The sequence below is a fragment of the Parus major genome, chromosome 4 (genome assembly GCF_001522545.3).
Source record: "Parus major isolate Abel chromosome 4, Parus_major1.1, whole genome shotgun sequence".
NCBI lineage: Eukaryota > Metazoa > Chordata > Aves > Passeriformes > Paridae > Parus > Parus major.
The window spans coordinates 8,911,099-8,934,797 of NC_031771.1; the positions used below are offsets into that span (position 1 = coordinate 8,911,099).

At 36.3% G+C, this 23,699-nt stretch overlaps 1 protein-coding gene across 6 annotated transcripts in view; it reads right to left on the reverse strand.

Moving 5' to 3' along the window:
* INPP4B (inositol polyphosphate-4-phosphatase type II B) overlaps positions 1-23,699 on the reverse strand; it is a 318,553-nt gene that overhangs the window by 13,769 nt on the left and 281,085 nt on the right. For all 6 annotated transcript variants that reach the window (XM_033513502.1, XM_033513501.1, XM_033513500.1 and 3 more), the window contains 2 exons: positions 23,501-23,613; positions 20,149-20,303 (listed from right to left, as the gene is read on the reverse strand). In XM_033513502.1, coding sequence (XP_033369393.1) covers positions 20,149-20,303; positions 23,501-23,613 — 268 coding nt within the window. The remainder of the gene's footprint in view (positions 1-20,148; positions 20,304-23,500; positions 23,614-23,699) is intronic.

Genomic DNA, 23,699 nt, shown 5'->3' on the forward strand with positions numbered 1-23,699 from the left:
TTCTGCTATTTACCAATAGTTCTCTGCAGTATTACACATCAATTCTACTAAGATTTCTCTTTCTATCAAAAAATATGGTTCTAATAATCTTCCTAGACACTTTTCTATAAAGTATTAGGATTACATATATATGGGAATTTCTTAGGACAAAGTTGCAAAATCTTTCCTGACAAACTTCTCTTGCAAAGTTTGAAATTCAGTCCAATGTACAACCAAAACTAAAGCAAATGTGGTCTATATCTTTGTGAAGGAAAACAACTAAGTAAAACCCCACAGTTTTTGCCTTCAGTTAAGTTCTGAATACCTGTCACTGTTGGACACGAAATGATTCACACAGACACTGGCTCAATGTTTGTGATAGAAAAAGGAGAGAGATTTATTCTGTTGTTTCAATATTTATAGATTTTTGACAATGGCCAGGGTTGGATAGTCAGGTTACCACCTTCCCAACCGCACTGGTCATGAGAAATGACCATCAAAAGACATTTCTTTAAAGGAATGCATAAACATCTATGTTTATAGTTACTTTCCTGGGAAAGTGGCTAGAAACTATGAAAACAAGATCAGAAGGTTTAATTCTCAGGGCGACAAATACCTACAACATTTTCCTTCCACAAGGTTATGGTACTGGCATAATTTCTTAGTGAGTCACACTGGTTTCCAGACTGTTTCTGTCACAGCAAGAAAGTTTTACTGAAGATGCGTTTATACATTTAGCTCACATAGGAGAGTAAAACATAAATCCATGATAAATTGTTTCATATGTCTAATCAGGTTTAAATACTTTCTGTTGACCATGAAAATAAATCTTCATGAGTCATCCTTTTTCTTTCACCAAAGATTTTTTTAGTCTTTTTCCCCATGCTGAGGACAAGTAGCAAAGCTAATTTAAGATGCATTAAGGGCTTCCTACACTAGTTAATAGACGTGTGAAAGATGATGCTTAAAATCTGTCACTCATTTCTAGGTGTTGAAATCTATGTGTAGGGTGACAAAATTAAGGTCAGAGAATTACTGGTGTAAACAGAAGATCATTTAATCTATGTTGCATCTCTAATTTGGGTATTTTAAGGGAGAGGGTGCTGAACCGTGGGAATTCTAAATTTGAATGTTGTGACTTGCTGGGTTTTTTTTGCCTGCAACTTCAATTTTAAGATATATGAAAGAGGGAATGCGACAGCTTCTCATTAATGACACCAACTCACATAGTCTCTTCATGGGATTAACTAAAGCGTAAGTCATAAACCACAGGCAACTGCTATTCCCTTTCAGCTAATAATACCAGTTCATTAAAAACTTTCACCTAACACACTGATACATTTTTTAAAAAACGCAAAGCCAGTTTGAGATCTGATCTGTTCTGATCCCAGCTGTTCTTGGAGCAGCACACACAGTATGTGGATATGTTTATACAAGGGAAATTTGTGCACATACAGATTCCTCAATCACAAAAAAAAATCCCAAAAACATAAAATTCACCTAAATCTGATTTTAGCTATTACCAGGAACAAAAAATGTAGCCCTGATTTGTTTAAGTAGGGAGCTAAACAAAACAACCTAGACAAAAATACATAGGCTGATATGCAGACTGTAGCAACCTGGAAATTGGATCCTAACAGTACTAAAAACCTTCTCTTCTCTTTAGCAGGTAGATTTTAAGAGAACTTTGTAAAATGCAAGAAGAATTCTATTTGAATCTGAAACACACTGCTTTTTCCATGTACTTCCTTCAGGGCAAATGACAAGGTTGGATAAAATGCTCATTATAATGCCTTGAATGCATTTGCTGTCTTTTCTGTTAATAGATACAATGTGGAGACTTAGAGGAATAAACCTTTCTATGAGAAATTAGGAGTGAATGTAATTCATTCACCTTACTTGTTTTGTTTTAGTATCTTTTTAGAAGATGGCCAAAGTTTTGGAGCCTGTTCTTCAGAAGGAAGCAATTTTCTTTCCCTAGAACCAAGGAGAAGAACTGAAACAAAAATCTTTTAAACAATATACTGAATACAAACTTTTTCTCTTTGTATGGAAATTTTTATTTGAATGCTACTGCAGATTTGTTAAGAAGTTGATCATATCTCACAAAGACAATATTAGACAGACTAACTTTTTAAGCAAAAATAGCACTGACAGGGAGAATGAACAGATGAAAACCCATACTGTTTTTCCCTTAGTATAAAGGAAAAAAAAAGACTTTTAGAAGACATGAGATCACTAAAGACTAAAAATTCAATAGGCCATATACTTAACTTCTGCGTTCCCAAATCTTTGCTGGCAGAAGGGAGTAAATAATTTATAACACAGGTGCAAGTATCTTCTTCTCTATAATAACACTACATTTTTCTTACTGTTACAAAGAGCTAAAGGACATGGTTTTGCTCAGTGCAGTCACAGTAATTGTCAGTTTGCCAAAGATCAAAGATGCAGCTCCCAGGATAGGCTCTATGAACTATGCTCAGGACTCCCTGAGCAGAAGAGGAGTTCACTACACTGTCAGCATCACTTAACCATGAGCTAGGTCTCTGACAGATGAAAAAAAAAAGGCAATTTACTTCCTGACCTGGACTGAACTATCAGATACATATTAATTTTTTATAAAGTCAGTCTTTCTTTTGTTGCAGACTGTGTTCTCTCAAACACAATCAGTAGTGAGGAAACATTCTCACCAGAGTTTTCACTACAATGCCTTTGGACCTTCTACAGAATCTGCAAATTCCTGAAACTTTGGTGTCTCTGGATTTGAGATATTATAAGTATGAATGTTCCCAAGCACATGTCCAGCAAGCCACATATGCAACTGCCAAACAGAACAGCAACAGGGCTTTCTGCTTCTGGTGGTAATTGCAATCACAAGTAAGTGGAATGGTGCTATTTTTAAATGCTTATAATTGGGAAAAGAGGGTGTTTTACTATGAAAAATCCAAAACATATTAAAAAAAATGGAAACATCCAAGTTTTTGTGGGAAATATTTATCCATTATTTTCTCCTGAAGAAGCAGCAAGTCAATAGCAATGTTGGAGTGTTTCCTTCCTTCCCCAGGATGGGACACAGAAGATAGAAAGTGCATATAAATCTCTCAATGGGATGGTGGAGAGTTATCTTTGCTACATTGTATTTTTCTACTCTATTATGTGCACTGCTTATTTTGCACAGTGGCAGTAAAACAGGTTATGAAACATTTCAATATATCATTGTATTGTAGTGCTCCCACTTCAGATAAATACTGCTCCAATTTTCCAGAAAAACCCTGTATTTTGAAATAACTTCAAAATATTAGACAGCACTGACCGAGGTTGTGCTGGAAGCAATACCAACACTTCCAATTTTACACTCTCTTAATAAGAATACAGTTCTCAACACAGGTCTGAGACACATTAAATCCCGGTATTGCTCATGTTTCTGGCCATGTTTTCTTTAATCAGTAGGAAAATCCCTAACACTTATTCATATGCTTCAGGTGTTTGGATTGAATAAATATGAGCCAGAGGCCAGGTGTTCATACAGAAAAATCTACAGTGCAGCCAAAAAGCACATAGATTGTTAATGAGAAATATTTCATCCTCTCCAAGTGCCCAGAATGTCAGGACTTAGGGAATTCTGCTTCCTTTTTAATTTCTAATAAATGCTAATGCCCTTTTATTCTATTGCAACTGATCCCACACTAACCTCATCGGGAATGATACTGCCTTTCCAGGTGAGTGAGGGGTGTCAGCATTCACAGTCCTATATAGCACTTCCTCGTGGCTAGTGGACTATGAAAAAGTGCAGCCACTGTCCAAAAAATCTGAGCAGACTGATGCTGTCCCTGTTTTTTGGAAGATCCTGAGCTTCTGTGGATGTTGGACAGCACTTACAGGCTTCTGGTAACTAAACAATTTTGCTATTTTTTTAAAGATCTCTATTATTCTTATAGCTTAATTCTTGATTATCCTTTATTAAAAACTTCAATATAATAATAAACAAGTTCACATCATCTTGTAAGATTAAATCAGAGCCTGGTATACACATGGAAAGGAGTCTGCTTGTCTCTTTTTATTAGTATTCAGTTTTGTGTTTGTTAAATATACTATTAATGCACTGCTACTGACAGCTTAAATAAAATCTATAAAACACGTAAACTGCAATTAAGCAGCACAAGCAATTAAAAAAAAACTCTGCTGAGCTACAGGCATCTCTTGTTATCTCATTAATGTACACAGGAGACAGGATTGGCTTGTGCACTGTTTATGTACCATCAAGGTTACATAATATATATATATATAAAATATACATAATTATGTACCAAGGTTCATAATATCCTTCCTACTCTCTTAGAACGTAGGAGCTGGGTTAAAGCAAGCACTCTGAATTTCCTGAACTACTTTCCTTTGGTTTTGCTCCTTGCATGAATTGTTAATGATGGCAGATATGAGGTTCAAACAAAGCTAAAGACATGTGAGTACAGGCCAGCAGCTGCACTTGTCAGACAAGAATGCTTGTCAATGTAGACAGAGTATTTTGCTGCATGAAATAATAATAAATTACATTTTCCCAGGTACTGTGCACAGCAATGAAACACATGCAGAACATGGCAGAACAGTTCAGAACACTGAAGAAAATGTAAAATATGATAATCCCCCCCAAGATGGAATTGCTCACACATAATAGAAATTTCACTAGAAAAATAATGGGTTTACATTTGACCACTAGTGTTCTCTTGAATACAGAACAATTTAACAACTGAAGAAGCAACAGACAACCTAAGGGAAAGGAAGGAGTTCTCTACCAAACACTTGCTCCCATAAAGAGGACATACTTTATTTAGAAAGCTTCCTCTCCCTCCCATTCATTCAAATGATGAATTGCATATTTTCATTAAGGAACACTGATCATAAGTTCTTTTTCAAAAGTAAACACGTCAAATCACAATGGCAGACAAATTACAGCAACATTTAATGAAATACTGAAAAAGTGTTCTTCAGTATAGAAGTATTAACTTCTACATATCTATCTACTCAAAATGGCTAAATATATGCAGAATTTATAATGTTGCTGAGATTATGTAAGCAAAGTAACTTTGTCCAGAAGAGTTATCAGCCAAATAAAGTTTTTCTAGGAAAATAAACAACAATTTAGGATAAGGACACTATCACTACATTTCTTAATGGTTACTGCTCTCTATATAAACAAGGAAAGTAACCAAATGGACTTCTACCCTTATTTCAAAGCACGCAGTAGTTTATTTTATCATATAAATTGAGCAAACAAGCAAGGGAAGCAACCAATATGTTGTAGTACCTAATGTTTAAACAGCAACTTAACGATACACATTTAGCTTCTTACACATTTCTTCTTTTTAATAACTTCTGGCTTCCTTGACTTCATGATAATAAATAAATTAGTGTCTAGTGACAAGCGTATGGAAAGCAAAGCAGGTGCTGATGTCAGCAAAATTTTCCTCATGCTAAGTTTTGCCCTCCTACATTTATTTTACCTCCAACTGTTTACCATGATGACTACAGAACACACTTCTGAGATCCGATCCAACTCCTTTAAAGGGCAATATTCCTTAACCATGAGTGTCAAGCCTTTGGGTGCCAAATTTAACAACCCAGCCTTCCCTTACATCTACAGAACATCCTCAGGATGATTCAAGGCCCCTAAATAAGGCTAACCATTCCCACTGGAAGAATATTGCAAACTTGAGTCCTTAACTAGGCATTCATAAAACAGGTATCTAAAGTTTTATGATAGAAAGAGCTTGATTATAAGTGTTGCAGTGAATTCAATGATCTTTGGAAATAACTTCTCCAATGCCAATTGCCCAATGGTTTTTTTTTTTCCCCTTATCTTCACAGAGCTTTATAATCTCCAGCCCATACTTGCACTGACACTGCATCACCTTGAAAATGAACCTCACAAGCCTCGGATTTTCTCTCCAGAGCCATAAATAAAGTCAAACATGATGGGTAACAACATAAATTTTCAAGTTCACTTGATGACAAAGCATTTTTGAAGGACAGTCTTGTTTTTTTGTCTAAAGTGTGAATAAAAGCAAAACCAAGAGATTTACAAGCAAGCAATTGTCTGGTTTGGGCTACATTACAGTGTGGTACAGAACATTGGGCTTTGCAACAAGATTAAATGTTTTTTGTTTCTCTTTTGGCATTCCATACCCAATGGAGTATGGATATTGAGCTTCAAGTTTTTATTTTTGCCATATAAATCATTTGACTTTTTCCACTCCATTGTAGTATATATTTCATTTAATAAACCTTATAATTAAGACCACTAGTCTATTCCATGGTTACAATTCAGAGTGAGTTCATTTAATTCCAATAATTTTAACATCTGTGGTTTAGAGTTGCAGAGAACTTCAAAAGCAGCTATTGAAGTAATACATTGCTTCATTTACAAAGGAAATGGGATGCCTAATGCATTTTGTAGTGCAATAATAACAAAGCTGTAGTATTTGCATAAAACAGCTCACAGTAACACCAGGTGTTGGTCCTGTTTGAAAAAAGGTCTTTAGACTTTTCCTAGCCCAGTGTGGACTCGTTATTCCATCTGGTTTCACATTAGCATAGAAATCAGTGAAGTCCTCACCACAGAGAGCCACATTTAGGGAGGATAGACACCACATCTGCAGCTAAAAAGCTGTATGCACTGGGAGAAGGTGCTTTTTAGTTTAACTGTTGGTGTGGACTGTTAGTGGAGAGCAGATTGGCCAGAAAGGACTGATGACAGCATCATAAAGATCTGCATTCCTTCCCTACCTGGCATACAGCTGGTGCAGCTGCTTGGAGCAGGGCATGAGACAAAGCTCCCCAGAGACCTCTGTCAGCAAATTTCTAGCCAGTATTTGCTGGTGGCATTCTTTTGACTTTGCTAGAGGTATTCCAGACTTATTTCAGGTAAAGGCTGTTCACCCATGAGTGTATGGGGTACAAGTCAGTATTTTGGAGAAGCCATACATGTCCAAATTCAAAGCACTTGAGGGAGAGGGTAGCTGTTATCAGCACAGTACTCATTGGACTGCACAGCTGGGACTGTGAAACATGTTTGAGTATTGCTTTCCAAATGGTTTTGATTGTTCTGATCATTCTCTGTTTCAGAGAATCAGTCTCTTTATCTTACCAACTCATTATTTGCTAGAATTATCTCATCCTGGTAATCATGATGATCATATTTCCTTCTTTTGGGTATGTATTCATGTAGGTACAATTCAAACCTAGGAGGTGAACTCCAGATGGGGTTACTGTATTAAACTGTAACAACAAGCAAAGCAGAAAATTTTAGGGTTCAATCTGCTCAAGATTAAACACTAAATTCTGAGAGAAACACTCTCAGAATAGAACCATGACAGAAAATATCTGTCCTGTGTTTCAGCACCTGTGTAAGCATGCAGGAAGTAATCTGTACTGAATTCAAGTTCATTACCACTCATTGCAAGTTTTTTACATTGGAATTAAACTGAGACCGTAATGAGTTTTGTTATCCTCATTGTGGTGCACAAAGGAAGATTCTTTGTGACAACAGGAAGAACGATTTCTTTTGGGATAGAAAACATAAAATTTAAGATACATCTGTCACAAAATGATTCTTAAAACGTCAGCTAAGCCTACAAATACTTTTCTAGACTACAATGCCCTGCAATCTCTTGCCAGTGAATACCCTTGGTGTGAAAGTGAGAAAATGTGTCTGATTTGAAAAAATGTTACTGCACACAAGTTTCCCTGAAAACAAAGAACTTGATCACATTACATGAAATGACCACATTTTTCCAGAGCCTCTATCCCACCAAAATCTTAATCTACAAACAAGGATCATCACATGAAGACAATAAACTTACAGGGCAACACAGGACATGAAAGTCTTAAGTGTTTTAATTACCTTTTAATTGCCAATCAGAAACCACAGTGATACAGAAATAAAGTACTCAAAACCCAGTTTCCTATCTTGGAAAAATATTTGCAAAGTTTGTAAGCCATTTTAAATAATTCACTTAAGTCACATAATTAATCAGCAATGTGAAAAACTAAAATATACCAATTCCTACATTTCTATACTTGCATATAATTATGTGAATGTGTGAATATTATGTCCACTGTCACACAGACCAACATAGTTGGGAGGCAAAGCTTGGATGTATGCAATTTTGCCTTGTCAAGCATCACCAAAAGGTGATTTCAATCCCTTTAAGTCAGAAAAATATTTTATTGTCAGTTATCTACTAGATTGAAATGATGCAAATTACAGTCAGACAGACAATAACCACGGTCGAAACAGAATATTCTGTACAGAATTTCTTCTCTAGAGCATGAAGCATAAGGCTGTATTCACACTAAGGGCTTCATGGGATTGTGGATGCCTCATCCCTGGAAGTGTTTAAGGCCAGGTTGGATGGGGCTTGGAGCAACCTGGTCTAGTGGATGATGTCCCTGCCCATGGCAGGGGGTTGGAACAAGGTGATCATTAAGGTCCTTTCCAACTCAAGCCATTCCATGATTCTATGAAGGAATGTATTTTTCCCTCTGAGAAAGAGCAGAAGGATGTAAGTTGCTGCAAGAGCATGACTGTATTTACAGAATGCAGCAATGCATTAACAGGAGAAAAACAACCCCACAGAAGCAAAAGCAAAATCCCTCTATCTGGCAACATGTCTCAGGCTGCTTTCACTGCACAAGAGCAGCATCATAGTGGATATCTGCTAACTCACTTTAAAAATAAATTCAAAAAGTATCTTCACGTGGCAAATGATCTGCATCTGTGAAACAGGAATGTCAAACCCAGTTTAAAGTGATTGTCTACAAATTGGCTGTTAATACCATTGTGGTAGTAAATTTTTACATGGAAAGGTGACATAGGGAGCAACCTTCTCCCTGAGGTGACCGTGCAGCAGGAAAGCAAGAGAGGACTTTATTTGGGATGATGTTGAGGGAAGACTATCCATCAACATTCAGAAGCTTACACACCAGCTCAGCAGTGTCCAGAAGGCAGAGTGCCTTGAACTGTGCATTGCTGCATTTGCTGTATCAACATGAACCCAAGTAGCAAAAAGGAATGTGAAAAGAGAACTAGTAATATGCAGAATAGTGAATGTCAGTAAGGTAATGAACATTATTTACAAGCTTTGCTATTGCACACTAAAGAACAGCAACAGGACTCTTATTTAAAGCAAAACAGCCTATGAAAGAGTCCCTTTTGAAGAAAAAGTAAATTCAAATTTAATTTTGAACAAAGGAAGGACTGTAATGTCATAACAGACTTGGTACCTCCATACCAGCTTTCTCCAACTTTAAAACTAAAAGAAATACAAGTGCATTTCTTTCTCTCACCCTTTGCTTGTCAATTATAAGCTTTTTAAGTCAAAAACATTTGACTTAACTTTAGAAAGTGCAAATTGAATAAATATTCTAACCAGTTATAACTAATATTATCAAAGCAGACTCTTGTGGATTTTCAGAATAGATCTTTAAGAATGAGATACAGGTGTAGCTGCTTGCCTCTGCCTAATGCTCCTTTGATCACTTCCAAACCAGCCAATAATGCCTCTGCCAGAGTGCCAGTTTACCCATTTCTATTTGCTTTCCTGAGGCTTTCAATGTAACAGCCATTTAGCAGAAATAAACTTAGAACAGAGACCATGCCAGTCTTTGTTAAATTACGTGAGCTAAAACCCAAAACAAACAAAAACTGAAAACATGTGAAAAACATACCACAACAACCTATTCTGGACCCTCCCATCTTCTACTTACCTTACCACAAGGCAGCTTGCTGGAAGTTGCAAATCTTTCTGTGCTGATTACTTTGTATTCTCTAGGTGCTCTACTCTCAACAGTTATGAATGAGTTATAAAGGGATTTAAATAAAAAAATAACCAACTTTGGAGCATTGAGGAATGATATTTCCAAAATGAATATAAAATCCAACATTATTTTGACACGAGTTATGTATTTTCATCAGACTGGTCAGTTCACCCAAGACATAAACTATAAACCAGATGATCCTACAACAGGGTTTTATAAAATACATGACTGTGTGATCAGATTACATCTCAGTCTTTTCAGTGTTTCAGTAATCTAAACAAGTTCCTCAAATATGATAATGCTGACTGGAGTGGGGCTGCAGAGTAAATATACATTTTTTTTAAAGCCAGTTTTATCTCACTGATCTACTGCTGATAGTAATTATCTGATGCCTTTTTAACCTGTCTTTCTCTAGAAACAAAGGGTACATGATAGCACTTGGTGTGAGGAGAAGGAACAGGAATCTGTGCATTCCCTCTTTGGATGCAGGGACTGAGTTTAGCTAAATTGAAATGAGGTATAAGAAGCCTCAAATACTACAATGTTCTCACAAATGCAGTCAAGGGGGAGGCTTGAAATTAAAGCTGATGATATGTCAGGAAACCCATATGATGAATGACAGGGTCAGAAAAGGAAGATTTCTTATATATGTACTACACAATAGTTTCACAGAACAGTAAGTGAAGCTCCTTAGTACCACATGCAGAGGCATCTTCTACCTCATTAACAAGTAACCTAACAAGGAGGCTGGGTCATATACCAGAGTATTTCATCCCTTGAGAGAAGAAAGAGGGAACAGTGATTCCCTTCGCACCCTCTGACCTCCCTGATCTAAGAGACTTTAAATCTTGGCTAAGCCTTGCCTGGAATCACAAGACTCTGCAGAGGTAAAAATTTGCTCTTGCACTTTCCTGGGGCATTAGGAGCAATAGAGGGGAAAAGCCAGGTGCTTTTCCCACTGCTGGAAGACAATACACACATGGCAACATCCAGGCTTGAGGAGAGGAGACAAGCTGGTAGAAAAGTAAGCCCAGAGCAGGGCACAGGAACTGCACCGCAGATGCACAGCCAAAGCAGTGCCCAGTGATTTTGGCATTAGGTGTATGTTTAGAACCACAGTACAACTGCAGCACCACTAAGTCCCAGGGCTGCAGAAACTACTTTAAGTATTCCAGGACTAGGAGTCAACTGTGGAGCTGGCTGTGCACTTTGGGAGCACTCCAACATTTCCTTTGCATTAACTTCCTTATAGACACGTGCTTCCTATTCATACAAATTATATTAGAGACTTCAGCAATTAAGAATGCAAGTTCTCAAAATTATCTCCCAGATTTATCTCTGGATGATCCAGATGAGATAGCAATATAATGCTGCTTGCTCCATTACTGGGTGTAGTTCCAGCTGACTGCAGATGACATCATGAAAGCAGGAAGTACATAATAGAGGTACATAATAACCTAAATGGAAACTCTTCTGGTCACTCCACTGTCAACAGCTACCAGGACTTGTACTGCAGGTAAACACTGAGAAAGAACTTGTTGCTGCCAGCTATGCCAGTGAAAAGTCACCTGCAATGGCTGCTGTAATGATAAGGACACACTTATGAAATGTCACTCACCAAACCCGAGCTGCCACAGAAAGCAACAACTAGAAACTGCTACTAAAACGATCTCCTTCAGCTGAGCTGAGAAAGGCCACAGTCAAAAGAGTTTCTATCAAAATACCATACACCAAGATGTTATGGCAAGAGAGTAAGAAACAGGGAAATGCTCATTGGAAAAAGAAAACAGCAGCAGACTGAAGGGAGAATACATCAAAGATAGTTTTATAACCAAATGATGGTTATAAAATATGAGGGGGAGGGGGGATGATGCAATGACACACAATTACGTCTTTCCTTCTATTTTGGTATTCAATATGGTTTTAGATTCTTTCCTTAAAGAACCTGAGATAGAAAATTCCAGATCCAGTGTCTGAAGTTGAATAGGACCATAACTGTTTGAAAGTACAATTGTAAAACATAATGTGCCAGGTTGCCTTATGTTATGCCTTATGCCTATATAATAATACTAATACTAATACTAATACTAATACTAATACTAACACTAATACTAATTAAAAAAAAAACAGAAAAAGAGAATATGGAGATTCAATGTCGGATTCTCTCATGTCATGTACATAACAAGCATCAGGGCAGTACCGAGAGATGATGGATGGCCCTGAGCCTGCACAGCATCCCAAGGGATGGAACTTATGGAAGAAAACTGAAACCTGGGTGCTGGAAAAGAAAGGATGACTATCCGAGCACGTAGCATTAATGCAAAAAAGAAACTAAGTTTATGAAGGGATCAAGGGAGTCTAAAATGAGAGCAAAGATAAACCTAGAAGCATCTGTTATTTGCTTTCTATATAAGCCAACCAGAGCTGTAGCCTGACACTCCATCACCTTTCTCCTGAAGAAATACAGAGCCTTCTATTACAAACCAGCTTTTTGGAAGAGCAGCTGATTGCTTCTCCTTTCTGTGCCCCCTCCAACCTTTGGACAGTCTGTAGGTTGCTGGGATCACAGACAGGAAGTTATGAGCCCTCCCTGTCCAGGTTATATTATTCTGAGAAAAACATTGTTTTAGAGGCCAATAACTTCTTGAAGAGATTGCATGTTTGATAGCTTTAACTAGCTATTGTATGCTACTACCACCCACTTACTCTCATTTCCTGCTTCTTTCTTATCTAAATTTTAGACTTGGGAGTGTTGCTCTTCCTGAAATTTAGCTGAAAATAGCTACAGCTTAATTCAGTTGTAGGACTTGGATTTTCAACAGCTAATAAACGTATACAAGACTTTTCCCACACACTCTTCCAGGAAATCTTAAAGTGAAATATAACAGGAAGAAACCTGGTATTACTCAGTCTGATGATTATAATACATCTGGTTTTTGATTTCTGGTAAGACCTAGTCTTTCATGGAAGCTCTAAATAAGCAATAAAGCACTGAATGAATGAGAAAATTAATGAAGTTTTCCATAAACAACTAGAAGAATTGCAAAAGTGAACACCAAGCAATATTTTACAGTAATATAACTACTTCCTTGTATTTGTCTAACCATGAGAGGTGAAATCCAGAACTATGGGCAATATATGTATGGCAAAAGTGACAGAAATACTTTCTATTAGAGGAGGTTTTTAGGAAGCATTTTCCTTTTCATTTTTTTAAATTTTTATTCTATAATTAATCAAATGAAGTGTTTACATTCACTTCTGCACTATTAAGCATCTAGACACAGACTGTGGCACTAAATGGGAAAGCAAATTTATAGGATAAGGTTTTTTCATTTTGCTGGTTTTAAAAGCTAAGTGACCATAGAGTGCACATGGTAATTAATTACACACATTTCTCACTGTCTATACTGAATAATTAAAACACTGACAGAGAGCAAGGACAAAGCTCAGTTCTCTGTACTCTCATTTGGATCAAGATATGACAAATAATAATTTGGGCTACTTAACAGATTGTTTACCTCATCAATATCTCAGTGAGAAACAAAAAGTACAAATCAGAGCAGAACAACTCAGAGCAGGGCAAGTTTTTGATTTGAATTCAATGACTCCAGTTCTTCTTTGGAGAACTCTGGTACACACAACCTGAAGTCAAAGGGCAAAAAGGCCCTTCAGCAAAAAGATCACAGGGAATCAAGGGTTATTTCTTGTCACAAAGCCGATACCTAAATGTTGCCCAATGTTTTATTTTTCAATTGAAAAGGAACTTCTTTCAATATACAATAAATACTGTACACTGCATTTGATATATGTTTTCCTATTATCTTCCCTAAGTAGTCACTGAAGAAGAAGCAGGTGCATTTCAAGGGCTGACTCCCCAAATACTGGTGTCAAAATTTAGACACAATATAGATTTCTACTGGCTCTACCTTCTCCTCATGCACTGATAGGAAAACTAAGCATTATTTCAGAATTCTTGCTTATTGCCTGCTACATTGATGTAGACTGAGTGACTTCTCTAAATATTCCTTGCAAAGAGTGGAAAAAGTTCTCAATGTTTTCCCTTGAATACCCCTTCCTCCCAAGTGATCGGTCCAAGAATATTATTACAGTTTCCAGGGGAAAGGTAATTATAATTAAGGCTACACAGTGCTTTCCATTAATAATCTATTCACAATTGTTAGTTAATTTTGAATAGGAAAATTCAAACTAACAGTGTAATTTAGAGAAGAAAAAAATACAGTTTCCCCCCCTATTTTTTGAGATAATTACTAATACCTCCATGCTGAAGAACAGGATTTGATATTTTGTGCCAAGATAATAAAGATGTGAGAGATGCAACTATCAAAAAAGCCTGCTCCTGCAAGACTCTCAAATCTCTTCCTAACAAAGCCTTGTTAAAATTCAGCAGCTACATACTTTGAGGATTCAACATATGCCAGGTCAAGGAGCTGGACAAGGCTTTTCCCTGCTGTTCCCTTCCCTGGCAGAGGATGACTGCTGTAACATGAAGCCAAAACCATGAGGCTCTGCTGTTCTCTCTGTGCTGTGACTGAGGCTGGTGCCCAAGCTCTGAACAGGAGAAGAAAGAGGCAGCAACACGTGTCACAAAGGTGAAAAGAGGGAAATATTCACGCAAAAGGGAAGTAAAAAAAAGGAAGATGAAAAACATCGCATGAGAGAGTTCTCAGGACTCTGACTAAGGTGTTGATGAGAAAGAAGACTGAAAATAGCACTTAGGAAGAATTTGGAGAAATGAGGTCCAGGAGAACAAAATTTCTGCAGTCAGCTAGAGAACATTCCCTTGCAAAACATGAACTCAAACATCTGACCACAGTGAAAACTAGTTCATATAGTGTGAGGCTATATTACAAAACAACTGCCAATTATACTTACTTAGTTTGTCCATGAAGAAGGACCTCAGGACCTTCCAGAGTGTAAATAAAGTGTGCATGGGCTACCTTTCTTTTATATTTTTCCTTGGTTTTAAGTCTTTAAAGACTTGCTTTAAAGATACATTATAAAGTTCAATTCTGTGAAATTCAGAAGTTAGATCAGAATAGCTTAGATTTATCACAGCCTTTTCAACTACTGTTTGATACTTTGCCCACAATGATTGTCTATAATCCTCCTCCTCCTTCCAGAAGGATGGTCAGAAATAGACCATAATTCTAAAAGGCTCCAGCAAGGTTTCAATGACATTGACTGTCATTACATTATGTGGCCATCTCTCTCCATTTTGTTTTCTTTTCCTCTGCACACTGTGGCTATTAAAAAACATTAATCCAGTAACTGAGTTTTAGAAAAAAAAATTGATGGTGGTTAAATGCACCAAAACTGGACTGTACTGTTACTTAATGCCCAAGCTACTATCAGTACATCAGGTGATGCAAATCATCTATAGTTTCTATCTCAAAATAGACATATTAAGTTTCTAAAGAGCCAGAGAATGATGCAAAAATCTACACTGGAAGTCAGGCTCTCCTTTTTTAAGTTTTGTTAGCACTTTGCTTATACTTTTAGGAAAAAAAAAGAAAAAGTCATGAAAGTCAGATGGGCTGGGAAAAAGGTTAGAGGAGAACTTGTGCCTCCTCTTCTGTGCAACACCTCACATGCTGCATCTCTTGCCACAGGCTCACAAGGGGCAGGGTGAAAGCTGGGAGATGGGAGAAAGGCACAGAGAGATTTGCACGTGGATCATCTCTGTATCTAATCTTGTCCCTTTGCTCCTGCTTCCTAGTCCATGTGGCAATTACAGCTCTGGTGTTTGGTACAGGCTCTTCCCTGGTCAAGGTCCATCTCAGCACCCAGAACATCAGAAGGACCCTGATTAAAGAGCTATTACATCTACTCCTCCAGCTCAACTCACTCATGTTTAAGAAAAGCTGTCCTCAAACAGCTCTTTAAAAAAGGAGATAGTTTCTTCATAACTGGCTCATCAAAAGCCCAATACTTGTTGCCAGACCATTTGCTCTTTGAACTTGTGCTTCAATGAGATTTTTGATAGGCTATTTATCTGAAATACCCTGAAATATCCTTAACTATTTGAAGTGGAAACAGCATGTTCTACATTGAGACAAATTTTGTATTCAATGTCAGAAATACGTGACAGGTGTTACGTCCTGCTAAGAGTGGTGATAAGCATGGACATGACATGACAGCATGGAGGATTCACCATATACAGTGGATTTGTCATTTTCTTTGTTTCTTACTATTTTTGAGGCTTTATTGGAATATGCTCAATGACAGGAGATTCTAAGGTTGTTCACTACTCACAGCCTCCAAAAGGCATCCTGTCACTGAAACAGTAAAGCTAAATAGATTCAGAAAATAAACAAATTTTTAAAAAGAAACCAAACCAAAACCAAACCAAACCAAACCAAGTGTTGTTTTTTTTTTTACAGAGCTGCTTCATTATGTGCTGTCCACCAAGGTACATTCTCCCTTAACAGTAGCCAGCTCTAAAGACAAAAAATATGACAGATACTGCAATGAACTCGCATAAATCAGTTTGTGCCTCTACTGTCTCTTGGAATAGAGTTAACACTGAATGACAGGAAACATGTATTGCTGAAGGGAAAAACAAAAATATTGATGCCTGTAAAAAATGACTTGGAAGTGGCAGCGACATTATAAACACTATTTTAATATGATGTGAATTACAAGCATTGATACAGAGGGGGATTATATATTGATTTTCCTCATTCTGCACTATGCATGTCACTAAGATTAATGGGAGTCACAAACCTCTATCAAGGAAATTATAATATGCGGAATTATACATAGAATGGCTGCTTCAGGTACACACCAATTGCTGCATCATAATGGCCAGACCTATGACTGAGGACAAAGCCATCATGTCATATTGTAATGATGTAATATTGTAATATTGTAAATGATAAAGTGTGCATTCCTATCTTTGCTTCATTCACGACATTTTTCATAAGGGAAAGGAAGGACTGATAGGATTCTCATACAACCTTTTTTTATAAAGAAGAAATAAACATTGCATAGTTTATCACTAAAAAACAATGATTCCACTTACAAATTAAGTCATTAAAAAATAACTACTGGCAGTATTTTCCAAAACAGGGTTTTGCAATGTTCACCAAAGCAAATATGCTAAAGCTTTGGGAATCACTTCTGAATGTGAAGAAGCTAAAAAGCAGCAGCACACAGAAGTCCAGCATCTCCAAGCTTCTAGTGGCAAGAAAGCACGAATCTGTAAGCACACTTCTTTTTTTCCAACAGTCAACAAAACTGTGTCAGCACTGGCAGGAAAAGAAAAAGTCTTACAGCTACACAGCCACCTTTATAATTTTCATATCTCAAAATGATGGCATTTCCAATAAAGGCTGCTTTTGAATCACCATTTACTTCTACAGCTCACTTAGTTTCACAGTAGTCTCTATCTCCTACTGCTAACTTTTAAAAGAAGCCTTTCAAAGATCATTCCAGTCTGTTAGGATTCTGGATGTTAAATTGAATTTTTCATGTCTACTTGTTCTTTTGAAAGGCTTAAAAGCAATTTGTCACAATCAGCCACAAAGGGATTTGATTGACAAAGTGTAACAAAGTGATCTAGAGAAGATTCATTGGGGAAAAAACTGCTAAAATTGCAAATTAAATGGCAAATGTTTTTTCTCTGTCTGCCCTTGAAACAAAATAGGTTATTTTAGATGTGAAAATCATTCTAAAAGCTTCTAAAAGTACCTAATGAAAATTTTAGAAATGCACAGCATTATCTTTCAGATCTGTGAAAGTAATCAAATTAAAAGAAACTACAAAAGGACAAGTGCCACAATGGCCACCAAACAAGTCTATTGACCTCATTCACACAAATCTCAAAATCACTCAGTTGAGTGATTTTCCTCAGTTGCCAAACTTTCCTCAAGTGAAATACAGGACATTTAGCTGAAACACCTGTGGAAATCAAGAGGTTTTTCTCCTCTCCTTTGCCTATCTGCTCCTGCCTTCCCAGTTTGCTGTCTCAAAATGTCCTTCTCTGCAATGGTACTCTCTCTGTCAACAGGAGCCGTGCCCAACTGGAGGGTCCTAGCCAGGCCACCCACACAGCAGTGCTGTGTTCCTTCCCACACTGCTCCAAAGGCACTCTAGCCCAGGGGAGGGAGCAGCAGTTCCTGCTGAATGTCTGTCGCATCAGATATAACAAACCCCCACTTGAAGACACATCTTAAACTCTCAGGCCAAATCTCAATGGAAGGACTGTGAAGTACTATGCTACCATTTGACATTTTTACTCTTCTGTTCTGAATTTTTTGCCTTTCATTGACCAACTCATGAGGGAAAAAGAGAAATTTAGGAGGAAAAAAGGGTAATTTGGCTGCCTTTTTAAAAAAATATTATTTTTAAACCTCTAGTTATGTGAACAGTGTTAGACTGATAACAACTAGCATAGTTAGAAGATTCTTTATTATCCTGATAGTGCAAATTATTTTGCATGCTACTGCCACTACTTGCAAAACCTTTGCTTTAATCCTCAGTCAGTCCTACCCCCTGAGTCAAAGTTATCACCTCCCATCCAACACATCTTTTACCTACTTTGGTTCAAGTTTGAAGTTCATTTACAGGGTAAGAGTAGGATAAAGCTTTTCTCCAAAACTACATCATAACTGATTTTACACTTTTGTAATGGTGCTTCAAACTCATATATCCATCTGCTTATTTAATTTTTAAGTATTACTCAGATTTTTTTGTCTTTACACCATTCTTTTGTGACTTCAAATTACCGTTACCTACAAAAATAACTAATATGTTAATCTTCTCAAATTCCAAATCAATCACATGACATAAACCAACTCAAAGTCATTTATATTTTGATATATAAAAACATATTAGATTTTTGTACTAACAAGTTAGGGGACTTTTAAAATTAAATTTATGATGTTTTTTTCCATTCCAGTACTCTACTCAATGCTATTATAACATTATGGTGACTTTTTATAATTAATTAGTTTTCCTGTGTCTGGTAACTCACTGTAGCTTAGACACTTTTGTATTTATTGGAGACATAACAGAAAAAAAAAAAGCATTTGAAATGCCAACAAATGAAATTTAACACAGAAAACTTGGAATTCATTAATGATAAAACATATAGTTATGAAAGACTGCGCAAAAGTCATTCACTCATTAAACTACTTCAGAGACAGAGAGTTTTATGCAAGGGAACAATACATCCAAAACGATACAGCACAGTTCAGTACACCACATCCCACTGCATTAGCAACATCTTGTGAACCAAACCTACAACCGAGCCATCTTGGCTCATTTACTTTTTATAACATTACCTTTTTTTCTTTAGAACAGCTATCTTTGCTAAAGGACAAAAGGACACTATGTGGATAAACCTACAGTATTAACCTAGACATTAAACACCTATTTTGGCAATAATCAATATAAAGGTCCAGAATTACCCAATACAGATGGTAAACATGATTGTTTACTTGTATGATCTTTACAAATCCATACAATCAATTTGTGTTTCACAAAAGTCCAAGATACGATTCAGTTACTTCTTTGCAGGCTGACCAAAATATTTTCTATTCATTTTACAATGATCTTTGTTATATATTATTCTAGTGTTGTGGATACATGTTTTAAAACTCCTATAGAAAATATGATTAAAACTGTTATGATTAAAACTATATGATTAAGCTCATTAAAACAAATGATGAAAGTTTCTTTAGACAATCTAGCACCTGGATTCATTTTATGATCAAAACTTGTTTGCCTAATAAGGTTTTTTTATTCATCAAAGACTCAGGTAATGAGAAATCTTTACATATTTTAATTACACATTTCTGACAACATCAGCCTCAATTTCTGCATAGCTGCAATTTAGAATAAAACATGTTTTAATTAACTTTTTTAAAAGCACAGTAAAGATTTTATAAGATACTAATGATACCACCAACAACCAGTCCAAACCTACTTGGATGTTTCTTTTCAATAACACAGACTAGTAAGAATTCTCATCTGTAACAAATGCATCTTTTGCTTTTCCAGTATTTGTGCAAATGTTGTACAAATTATTTAATGACTGGGCAAATGTTTTTTAAAATACTTTCAAAACTGAAATGTAACTTTTTTAAAAGCAAATGCTGTTCAGAGTGCTGCTCAGATTCTACAGTTAGTGAGCAGACCCTTGCAAGGTTTCAAAATCTCAGAAACTGTTAATTATTGATGAAACACAAAGCTGCAAAGATCCTACATCCAGAGGTGACTTACCAGCAGTCAGGCTGCTGCTCAGCCAGGCCTGGGCTCTACTGGGCATTTAGAAACAGCTTTAGATCCTCTCTACTGGCAGCCCTAGCTCAAAGTGCACAGAACCCCACCTACCTCCTCATGCAATCCAGTGCCCGAATGAAGAAGTCCTTGTGCAGCTGGTGCTCATCCCTCAGGATGGAGCACTGCTCTAACGTCACTGACATGGATGTCCTGTCTTTGGCACTTTTGCAGCAGGTGAAGCGCACTCCATTCAGCTTCCGGCAAATCTGAAACAGGCAGGCCTCACAGGTCAGCCCTTCCACACCTGGCAGGCTGTGCAGCCCCTATAACTCTGCAAGCCCAGAAGGTGCACCCAGAGAGCTACAGCATTTCTCAAAAGAAAGCACCTATTAAAAGTTAGTATCGGTACATTCAACCCCTGAACTTGAAATAGGATTTTTATAACTATAAAAGATATAGTCCCTTCAAGATATAAAAAGATATAAAAAAATATTCTTTCACTGTTCCCGCACTCAATCCTAGCAACCACCCTCTTCAATGAAAGCTTAATTGTCTGAATATTTAATGAATAAAGAAAAACCTTGGTAAGTCTTGACTCACCAACATGAATGCAGCAGACTAACTTCTTGTGAAGGTATGGAGTCAGACATATCTGAACTTAAATAGCTTTTATTTTCAACAGGTAAACTGTTCAATGTATAGCTCACAATTAATGAAGTTTAACACAATGACTGCCATGGATTGTCTACATTCACTTATACTTTGAAAAAGTTATAAGGCATAAGGGAAACATGACATTTTTGAGGATGATTTCTCCCCTTAAGAATTAATCTGTGGTTTATTTAGTCCATTAGTTTATACTTGGGTTTCAAACAATATTTTACTAGAAAAAGTAAACTTTGAAGAAGGACTGCTGTGCCTAAGTGTGGGTCTGCCTTTCCTTAGATATGATTCCTGAGAAAAGGTAATACTTTGCTTACACCTCTCCCTGGAGAATTATAGGTATAACCATATGAAACCCCAAAATGTTTGTTAGAATAGGGCAAGGCAATAAATTACAGCAGTAATCACAAAAAGGAACTTCCCACATTGGCTATTATGGGAGAGCTCACAGGATGAAACTGGAACATGATCTTCACAATGTCAGTTCAGCAAATAATCATTTCTTCATCTGTTAATTGCATACTCTGAAATTCTATTAATATCAATGGCCCAGAAAATACTTAGAGCCTTTAAGTTCTTTTGTGATATCATGTTGAGGGTAATCTCAAAAGTTTAATTTAGGGACTCAACTAAAGGAATCTTACATAGAACCCAAAGAAGTACAGTGTCACTTTCGAACACAAAATGATTCACACAGACACCGCTCAGTGTGGGATACAGGAAGAAGAAGAAGCTTTATTCTGTCGTTTCAGTATTTATAGATCCTTGACAATGACCAGGGATTGGATAGTTAGGTTACTACTTTCCTAACCACACTGGTTGTAAGAAACGTCTATCAAAAGACATATCTTTAATAGAATGTATAAACATCTACGGTTACTTTCCTGGGAAAGTGTCTAGAAACTCTGAAAACAATATCAGAAGGCTTAATTTTCAGGGTGACAGTACAGAATAGTGAATAAGAACCTATATGTGTTTCTTTCATTGTATAATTTAAAATTTTAGAAGTTAAATCTGTTTAAAAAATTTGAACAGTTGCACTGGGATTTAAATAAAGTACTATATGACAATTTTCTTAAATAATGGTGTGAAAGACCTTAACTGTTTAATTGAAGATATTAATTCTCTTTACACTAGTATCTCTGGAAGTCCATGAGTCATATGGACTATTAGACATGAACGAGTCCTAAAAAAAATTAAAAATATAAAAAATAATGTAAAAAATGAAGTAAAAATCCAGGTAATTATTCTGGATGAGTGATCGGCTCTGATGTCTGATGTAGGGAAGACACAGGAGGAGAAGAACTTATATTCTATTGGATTTATTCTCACAGTCGAATTATATCAGGGATTACATGCAGGTACAGATATATGTGGAATCTCACATACCTACTGCAATAAAAAAATGATACTGCACAGCTACTGCACTGACAAAGTTTTATTCTTACATATTTTTCAAGAAATAAATGGAACATTCTGTAACAGTGTGTAGATCATTGGAACCAGAAATACACATTTCAGAAAGTTAAAGTAAGGAAACCTAAAGAGAAATTGAATTCAGTGAACAGAAAACCTGAAACACTTTGTATGCCCTAAGAATGCATTTTACTGATGAAATTATTTTCAGGGAACTCTGAACAGATGGTAAAATACAACTTTCTATACCCAAAGATTTAGCACATTCTTTGTAACTAATTTTATACTATATCTTTTACTTTTTAGTATTTTATACTTTATCTTTTACTTTTTTTAAAGCAGTGTTTCATAGTAATTGCAGGACTGGTACTGCAATAAAATTATTATTTTTACTTACAAAAGATTTATAATGCAATAGCATGTGATAATATTTATTAACCACATGGCAAAATGTTATTAGAAATATGGAACTTACAGCAGTGTTATTAATACAAAGATATATGTCTGCTCCCTGCTATTAATAAAAAGTAATGGAAAATGTTATAAATAATTATAATATAATAAATGTTATTAATACTCTTGCATTAAATATTTATTTGCCTTGAAGGGTATTTACATATGAAAGTCTCCCAAAACACAAAGCCTTGCTTCATTTTCAGTAGATACCAAAAACTCCCTGCTGGTATAAGAGGGCAGAGATACCAAGGGTACTTTTCTAAATACAAGACAACTACCTGGCTGAATTTCACATTCAGAGCTTGAGCTCTTTATAAACATCTAAGAGTTGTTTTCCTGGCCTTTTTTTTTTTAGTATGTATGTGCAAACCCAACATAATTGGGAGACAGAAAGGAATTACGAGGAAAAAGCGAAGTATTAATCATTGTTAGATAAACAATTTTCTTTGTGTTTTTCCTGTGTCTGATTGTCTGTTCTTTGCATGTCTTTTGCAACAGCTATTTGTGAAATTAATTCAATTACAGTAAATCAAAAGTCAAATGCAGCAATAGCAAAAAAAAAAAAAAAGCCAGAGCAAGCAACCATGGCTCACATCATACCTCAAGGACACTAAAAAAAGGAAATGATTTTGAGTTACTTTATATTATCAAAGAATTAATATGAAACAAATCACTCAAATTCTAGCAGGTTCTACCAGTTTAAAAAGTGAGAAAAATAAATTGTCTGCAATTTAAGTGGAGGATAAAGAGATAAATTTATGAATGGAATGAGTGACTATATTAGAAAACCATTTCAGCACATCTGGCTCCTTTAATCAGTGAGTTCTCCAATCATATCCTTAAAATTCATTGCACTTACAATATCAGCAGGCTTATAAAAATTAGTTCATCATTAGTTCATTGATATCTTTGAAACAAGAGAGCTTACCGTTGCAGCCAGCCACATGATTTCTACATTCTTTCTCTTTTTGGCCTGGATATTTTGATGAAGACTTTCTAGCAATCCCTTTAAATCATTTTGTTCTTGAAAATGTGGCAAACCTGGAAAAAAAGGATGATAAAGTTGCTCATTATGATAAGGTTAGTGATATAGTTGTCCTGACTCACGGTGAAGAACAGGTCTATTA